The sequence below is a fragment of the Sitodiplosis mosellana genome, unplaced genomic scaffold (assembly GCF_009176505.1).
Source record: "Sitodiplosis mosellana isolate CC-2019 unplaced genomic scaffold, AAFC_SMos_1.0 Smas_scaffold_3846, whole genome shotgun sequence".
NCBI lineage: Eukaryota > Metazoa > Arthropoda > Insecta > Diptera > Cecidomyiidae > Sitodiplosis > Sitodiplosis mosellana.
In genome coordinates, this window is record NW_022599088.1 from 385 (window position 1) to 9313 (window position 8929).

Consider the following 8929-nt stretch of genomic DNA (forward strand, 5'->3'; position numbering starts at 1 on the left):
TGATGATGAATCGCTGGGTGAAAACTTACGTGCTTTGTTGGAAGTACGTTTACCGAACTTGAAAATGAAAAAAAAATTCCGAAGACCGTCTGCAGACTGTTCAGAAATGGATCCCATTGACGAAGATAAAGATGGCGAAGATAAGGAAAATGTGGAAAAATAAGCCACATATTTACTGACTGAATACATTGTGATAGACCGTTACGTTTAAGATTTTTCATCACATTTCAACATTCTTTAGAACAGATAACAAGAACATTTTCCAATGACGTTCATTTATATAAATATATATATTTAATTATAAGTCTCACATATATACACGCATACACATAGAAAATAATTTTCGAAATAATATGAACAAATATGAAACTATTGTTCAATATCCAGTAAGCGCCAGTAAGACTAAACAAAAAACAATTGACAACCCTGAAAAATAAATCAAAGATCACACAAATTTTTTGACGAAAATATCGTTCAAATTAATCAAAGCAGAGGACATTGACCCATTGACACGAAATAAATATTACAATTTATTTGGAATTGCCCCTGAAAGATATATTTTATTTTATTGAAAACAATTGAGATGCCTTGTGAATCGAAGACGATCGAAGACCATTCGATTTCACCCGCTGAACCGACAATTTTCAAGTTTAAAAAAACACGACCAACACTTTCACACAATAGCGATAAATATCAAGTTAGGCTTAATGTACTCAGAATTGATATTTATTGCTAAAGTGCGGTGTTGGTCGTATTTTTTTTTCTTTTTTATTTTAATTCACAATTCATTGGCATGTTTACACAATTAATTTTTTTCTGACAGTTTTCGAAACTCTTCTTTTAATTCATCCAGCTCTTCGTCTTGTACTGCGATCAGGTTTGTAAGGCGTTTGATTTTTGCAAGGTTTGCACTTTCACTACGTATATAATTGCCTTTGTTGAGGATGTATTCCTGCTCTGGAATAAATGGGTTGAGTTCTTCGAAATTTTCCTTGTGAGCGCGCTTTAAATGACGTCGAAGCGACGAGCTCGTTGTGAAATCATCGGAACAGTCGTCATCGGGGCACAAATATTTCGTTTGCAAATGTGCGGATTTGATGTGTGCGTTGAGATTGCTTTGTTTGCTGAAGCTTCTATTGCATTGGTTGCACTGAATGCCTTGTTGAGCTTCATTTTCGTCGACGTTTCCTGCATCATCATCTTGGTCTTGACTGTCTTCTTCTTCTTCTTCTTCTTGTTCTTCCTGATCGTCTACTTGTTGCTGCTCTTTTTTCACCGGCACACGAATGGAACGTGTACGCAAAGAATATTTGCTTTGACTTTCTTCTTTCTCTTTCTGATCGTCAACTTGTTGCTGTTGTTGGTGCTCTTTTTCCACCGGCGCACGAATGGAACGTGTACGCAAAGAGTACTGTTTGCTAAAAAATTGAATTATGATTTTTTTTTTGTAACATACCTCCATCAATCTCAACATGTAATTACCTGCATTCCGGCATGGCCCCTACCACAGTTCCTTCAAATTGAGCTTGACTTTTACTATCACTTTCCGAAGCAACAGTTTCATGGCTTTGGCTGCCTTCTTCTTCATTCTCTGTTGAGTTTGGATTTGTCGTTGAAATGTTCAATGGTCGTTCTCCTTGTGAACGACGTTCACTAAAATATTGAAAAAAAGTTTAAATATGTTTTTTGCACTATCTCCCAGTATGAAAGTACCTTCGTTGCTTCTTCACTTCTTTCACAGTTCTTGCCATTTTGACAGATTGTTACTGATCATCTAATTCGATCGATGTCATTTGACTGTTCATCACATTCTGGAATGGTCGAATGTTTTTTCGTGAATAATCTCTACATCTTCGGGTTGATGTTTACAAACACCAAAATATACATGCACACAAATGCACAGGGTACAGCGTATAGCATACAGCCGCATACAGCCACATACGGCTATCCCGTGCTATACTGTCTCCGACGTTTTCAAGTGGTAGTCAAATTTCAATATTGCTTTACATTCATTGTTAATTACATTTGAGTAGTGTGGAGCGAAAATGTCATACAGAGATGTTACGCGGAAAAATGTCACATATAGAGAATTTATCAAATGGAGAAGATATTTTTTGTCAAATAGGGAAGCTATTTGTTATCAATTACAACAGCTATGTTGGCCTTGACACCAATGCTCTTCTATTTGATACCAATTTGACAATAAATTGCTTTTCCATTTGATAAATTCTCTAAATGTGACATTTTTCCGTGTAAAATTTCTGTATGACATTTTCGCTCCGAACTACTCATTTGTTTTTAATAAACAAACCAAAAACCGAATGGACATTCAGCCGAATTCAGCACTTCACATTGATGTCGCACAATATCGATTCATCGTTTGCCATCGTTTGCTCAGTTCAGAACTGTTTGAATGGGCATTTGGATGAGATTTAAACATTTCATTCCGATAGAGTAAGAGCGATAAAAGTGACTTCGAAACATTAGAGAAAACGGAGGATTTTGAATCACATTGAACAGTGAATTTTTGTTAGATAAAATGAATACTCGAAGGTACATATAGTTAATTTGAATTGTTTGAAAATAGAAATAGTGAAATTCGGTGAAATTTTGACGGATTTGGATTGAATTCAATAAAAAAAACATTAATTAAAATTTTTAATTTTACTAGTGGTGGTGCTTTAACTATGCTACAACAAGAGATCGCTACAACGTCCACTTCGAAACAAGAGGAGGTGGAGCACGAAAACGAAGACGAGGAGCATGAAAACGATGACGAGGAGCACGAAACATCAAACATTTGTGCGATGTGTGGCATCATTTATAGTGGACAGTCAGCTCTCAGTGCACATGTGGAAAGTGTTCACAAAGGTCGTCGTTTTTTGTGTACTCAATGCCCGGACTGTTTCACAGCCAAGTCTTCATTTGAACGCCACGCCAATCTAGTTCACACGGGACTAGAAACGGATTACGAAGTGAAATATTTTCTTTGTGATGAAAATTCCCCCTTGACCGCAGAAAATGTGGAGGATAAAATAAAACAACTCGAAGAGATATCGGCTCGCAAAAGTACCGAGATTGCACTGTTCAAACAAAAGATACATCAATTCAAATCGCCAAAACGTCTACGGAAACAACGCCATCCTAAGAAACTTGAGGCCAATCGCAACCGAAAAGCGGCAAAATAACTACATTCACGGAATGTTTGAAAAATAAAAAGGAATGCATAAAATTTGATCGCGTATTATGTGATCGTTTTTTTTTAAAATTAGAAGTCATTGATTCAGCAAGTGAAACCTAACTGAGTACACTGCAGTATATAGCTTTCTGACCTTTCTGTGGCTTAGAGCCTGTTTTTCGTACGATTTTCTGAATGAGTCACATATATTGTAACAAAATTGTGTGAACAATTGTACCAACTCAACATGTTTCAACATAAGGAATATGATTAACTCGGATTAACTCGCTGCACCAATGAAGTTTTAATTTAAAAAAAAAAGCCAATACTTTCCATACATTGGCGATAAATATAAATTCTGAGTACATTTTCCATAAATCCAGAATTGATATTTATCGCCAATGTATGGAAAATATTGGTCGTATTTTTTAAAAGTTAAAAATGTTTGGTTCAGCGAGTGAAATCAAATGACCTTCAGTTCAAGAGGCTAATTTTTGCAGTAGAAAGCGATAAAAAGGCGTCTCCTTTCCTTATCCACCCTTTACACATACATACATGGTTCAGAACGTTTAGTTTAAGAAAGGTTTAGAATAATTTTCGTGAACCAAATTAGCTTAACCAGACAGATTCAGCTAAATGTTGCAAAGAGAATAGAAAATGCGAACGATATTTTTTTGTGTCAAAATGTTTGTTGTGCTTAACGAGAATCATTAATTTGTGCATTTGAAATAAATTTTCCAATATTCATATTTTGTTTTCTTTTATTTGTTTGTTTATTTATATATTTCAAGAGAAACATTAGTTTGAACAAGAACCGGAACATATAAACACGCTATGAAAACCAACCAATTCATGCTCAAAAAGTTTACAATTTATACATTTTCCATGAAACGAACAAATAATGACCACAAATTGCAACAAAATGATTTGAACAATGAACTGTTTGTAATCATTTGTAATGTGGCGAAGCGATATATCGATCAAGTAACTGAACATGTGATCAACAAAAGCAAAACAAAGATACATATGGGCCAACGTATGCCATACAATCGCATACAGTGAATCACTTCGCATCACTTCGCACTTCATGCAACTACATACATTTACCATGGCTTAAATTCCCATTGTTTGTTGTTATTTTCTGTTTATGCCATTAATTATGTTTTATTACTATTTCTGGCAATAACAGCCAAGAGGAAACCAACAAACGATACTGAGAAAAACATTTGGGATGGTCTCAGACGTAATTTTTAAATGAATTGAGTGTGAATTGAAAAGAAATGAAAAAATGTCAGTGTTTATATATTTAGGATTTTAAATGTAAAACATGAAAGTATGAAAACTTAAGTTAAGATCATATTTGATAGAACAATATTTATTTAGTAAATGATTTATATATAATATCCGTTGATGCAGATAATATATGTATTACTCGCCCACAAAGTGAATCAGCTTTCTATTTTTCCTCCGCAACATTTTTTGTTTTTCGTTTAATGTAATTTTTCGGGCTATATACGTGGCGCGATATCGAATAAATTCTTCAACAACAAATCTGATCAAGTCAAATTTGTGTTGAAGATCATGTGTGAAGTCTGTATTTTCATATAAATCTATTTCAAGATTTTCTAAAATTTCATTTAAAAATCGATTATATTTGAAGTCAATTTTAAATGCATGAATTTTTAGAAATTTGTTTGTAATGCTGCAAATTTTCACAGTGGACTGACAAGGAATTTGGCTTTTTTTTGTTTCTACCGAACTATCTACTTTTGAATTTTCTTCAAAAATATTTTTCATAATACGCTGGCAATCAGTGCAATTGGTGCGCGTCAAAGAGAACCTTTTTTCAATTGTGCCTGCCAAATATGAAATGGTGATATCACATCCATCAAAATTAAAAGGGTCGCTATTTTCTGATTCAAATGGTTGATTCAATAGCCTATCAATCGATTCAATTGCATCAGCGTTCGTTTTTTGTTTTTTTTTTACAGTTTTTCGGACAGTATTCGGCATTGGTGAAACTCTGACTATGCATGGTGGCTGTGATGAACTTTGTTTTTGAGTGGATGTCGATGGAACATGTAGTATATTCAGGCTATCAGCACAGTTTGATAAGGCTGGCGTTGTAAGCTCTGTAGCCATAAGTATTTTTTTGTAAGCTCCACAAAATTGATCAACTGTCGGATTATCATTGTTACCTACTCGGAAGAAAAATAACAAGAAAAAACGATAAATGTTTATATATAAACAAAAAATACAAGAAAATCGAACACGTATGTTTGAACACTACAGAACGTACTCTCTTTAAGTTTTCTGGATCTTAGTGCTTATTTTTCGTTAAATTTGCTGAATGAGTACATATAATGACAAAAACTCATACCAATCCGTACATTAGGACACACAATTAAGTGCAATTAAGTGAAAAATTGTACCGAATCAACATAAAGAATATGACTAACTCGCTGAACCAAACATTTTCAGGTTTAAAAAAAACGACCAACACTTTCATACATTGGCGATAAATATCAATTCTGGGAACATTTTCCATAAATCAAATGGAAAATGTACTCAGAATTTATATTTATCGCCAATGTATGAAAGTGTTGGTCGTTTTTTTAAACCTAAAAATGTTCGGTTCAGCGAGTGAAACCAAATCTCTTTCATTCAAAAAAAACACACCAATACTTACCTATGCAGACGGTTCGAATGCGGCCAAACATATTTTCGAGGGGATCTTGGTTTAACCTTTGTGTTTCGATCATGGGAATTTTATTGGTCTCAACATAATTCAAATAAATTTGTTTGAGATTCGTTATATCTATAATGAAGCCCAAAAACGCAGTTTTCCTACGAATTTTCAATACACTTGTTCCGTCAGGAGAGTCCACTCTCAAGTTCATAATATACTCAATGGTTTCATCCAAAAATTTAAAGATCTCATCTTTTGAATGTTCGTTGATAGGTGTTTTAAATATATTATATTTGGGATCAGATTTTGAATTAAATATATCGAATAGATTATTGAAGCGTCGGGCACATTGGGCGGTACCTTCACATTGTTCGAAAAGATCCTTTGTATCTCGTAATGACAGAAATGTTTCCATTGAACTTGCTGCAGATTCACTGAATATTTGAGTTGCCAGTGCCACATTCATGATATTTTTCTCGAACTGAATATGCTTTTTAGTTATCTTGTGCGTTACCACATCAGATTTGGAACGCAACTCTTCTAGCGCTTCGAAAAATTTCCATTGGATATTCGTTCCGTCCGTGTGATACAGTGTCTTTTTTGCTCCAAGACAATTTCTAAGTAGCTTAATCATGTGTGGAATATCCAGTATAATCAAAATCTCCTCACCATCGTGTGGACTAATAATGTAGGGGCGAAAATCTTTTTGAACATCAAATGAAGCACCCAGGAGTTTGCAAACAGCAAAATTTTGAATTAAGCCATCAAAAACTACTGCAACAATCTTCACTCCGGTCTCTGATACTGCCTTTAGAACAATTGTTAACAATGCAGCTTTTTCGTGGGCTTGAAGACAGTTAATAAAATGGTGTGCGACAGGCAGATTAAAGGACTTATCGATACCATTTACCATAAATACTACGGCATTGTTGGCAATTGGCAGGTACTTCGCATTTTCTGGAATAGAACCGTATGTAATTTGCCCAATGAATTTTTTTCGCACATCGCTCCACTGACAGTCTCGATTGATATGAACTTCATCAAAATTGAGCACCACATGAATTTCATCTTCACTTTCTTCTACTAAATTTCGTAGTGTGTTGAGGCTTTCTTGAGAGATGCCTGGTTCTCCGTTACAGCTACTGTTTGCATACCACTTTTTTATTGTGCTAAAGTGTGGCAGGTTCTTTCGGAATTTTTGTCGAACAAAATTATAGGCTCTGGGACTCAAACTGTGTAAAGTCAAACTGAAACCTCGGACTGATTCGTTATATTCTTTGGGACGTTTTTTTGCAACCAGACAATCAATTATAACCTTATTCGATGTGTCCTGTAAAAATGCATCAAGTTAAGTACTATGTTAGAGACAAAGTTCAAATTGGCCAAATTTATGTTCGAATCCAATAGATGAAACAGAAATTTCCCCAACATTTTTCACAAACGCTTAATAGGCAATGATTTTTACCATCTTGTGCATCGCCCATAACTTCAAATATGACACAGACTCATTGGATTTCATTCATATATACAATTGTGATTTTATTTATATATACAATAGGCCGAAATACAGATATATACAATTGACTTATTACTATTTCAATATATTTATCCTACCTCTTCTTTTATCTTCAAATTAGATATTTCATTCTGCATCTCAGTCAGTATCTTTTTATTGTCATCTATCGTCTTTTTTTGTGTTAGAACTTTTCTCTGTAGCAATGATATCGTTCTATTGGCTTTCATTAAATTCATATTCAAATCCGTACAATTTTTGCAAACTGGCTTTTTTGCCACAACGCCTTCAGGGGCGGGTTCAATTTCCTCGCTAGTATATTCTTCTGGTCCATGGAAGCTAGTAGAACTTGGTTCATCGTAAAATTCTTGTTGATTCGGCTCTGGAAAAATTGATGGTAAAGCGCCTGTTTGAAGAATCTTAGTACCACCTTCTTCAATGAAGTCTTCTCTTCTAAAATGATGCTCGCATAGTAAAAAATAACCATAAAAGTCGTGCTCTTGATACCGTGAAATCATTTGAATCCATTCTGTTCTGATTTTCCCTTGCATTGGTAGCCTAAAAATAAAAATACAAACGACTTCAAAATGCTTTCATCACATAGCATTAGGATGCATTCTTCAAAATTACTGCACCCTTCAAGTTTCTTCATTCAGCAATTTCGACTTGCCAGTATCAATGAATTACCCAACTTAACCGGCTGAACCACAAAAAACAGCAGAAAAATCTTTTCCTCACCTGAAGAACAATGTTTCACTGTCATTGCGAACATTCGTCCAACTACTACAGCCCTTAATTTTACAAGTGAATTGTGTTTTGCTGTTGATATCTCGTGTTTCAGGTTGTAATGTGCCACTAATTTCCAATGAAGGGGGATAGACAAAAACTGATGGCACAGCATCATGATGAATGGTCTTTTTTCCATTTACTTCGACGAAATCATTTGGTTTAAAGTGGAGTTCGCAAATCATAAATTTCATCGAATGAAAATCATAATCTTGATGGCGACAGATCGCATTAATCCAACTTGTTCCTATTGTAGTGTATTTGGGCACTCTACCAATTCCAAGAATAAATTGAATAGCCAAATTTAACTTGCTGAACCCGGCTGAACCGATAAAAATGAAGTAAAAAAAAACCTTACCCAAAGAAAAGAATGTTTTTATCTGTTGTTCCAACTTCATGTTCACAATGTTTGATTTTGCAAAATTTTCTGTTAACTATTTCTTTTTCAATTGTGGTGTTTTGTATGCTGTCATGCTCAATTATTGATGGTGAGCCAACATCAAAAATTGAAGGTATTGCTCCGAAATTTAACGATTTTTTTGTTCCTTTCACTCGAAAATCTTCGCTTTTAAAGTGACGTTCACACACCATGAAAGATGAGCTCACTCTCTGGTGTTTCGAAATTATTTCAATCCACTTGGATTTTAACACAGGTATATTAGGCACCCTAAAAACAAATTGTTTGAAACAGTTTAGCTGTGTTTCACACGCTGAACCAAACATTTTTAATTTAAAAAAAATACGACCAATACATTCATACATT

The 8929-nt window shown here is 34.5% G+C and overlaps 2 protein-coding genes across 2 annotated transcripts; one reads left to right on the top strand and one right to left on the bottom strand.

The window, feature by feature from the left end:
- Positions 1-805: 805 nt before the first annotated feature.
- On the bottom strand, positions 806-1751 carry LOC129571952 (UPF0746 protein DDB_G0281095-like). The gene is made up of 3 exons (XM_055451837.1): positions 1714-1751; positions 1483-1653; positions 806-1418 (listed from the first exon to the last, which is right to left on the bottom strand). The coding sequence occupies exons 1-3, from the start codon at positions 1749-1751 to the stop codon at positions 806-808; spliced, it is 822 nt and encodes a 273-aa protein (XP_055307812.1).
- A 788-nt stretch (positions 1752-2539) lies between these two features.
- LOC129571953 (uncharacterized) lies at positions 2540-3188 on the top strand. Its single transcript, XM_055451838.1, has 2 exons — positions 2540-2553; positions 2672-3188. Exons 1-2 carry the CDS (start codon positions 2540-2542, stop codon positions 3186-3188), a joined length of 531 nt encoding a protein of 176 aa, XP_055307813.1.
- Positions 3189-8929: the final 5741 nt, after the last annotated feature.

What these genes read in the sequence shown, in the direction of transcription:
- LOC129571952 (XM_055451837.1), bottom strand. Translation starts at nt 1,751, where the DNA reads ATGGCAAGAACTGTGAAAGAAGTGAAGAAGCAACGAAG. An exon ending in GAAGTGAAGAAGCAACGAAG is followed by an intron (nt 1,654 to 1,713) that starts GTACTTTCATAC and finishes TCAATATTTTAG; the next exon opens with TGAACGTCGTTCACAAGGAG. An exon ending in GGGGCCATGCCGGAATGCAG is followed by an intron (nt 1,419 to 1,482) that starts GTAATTACATGT and finishes TCAATTTTTTAG; the next exon opens with CAAACAGTACTCTTTGCGTA.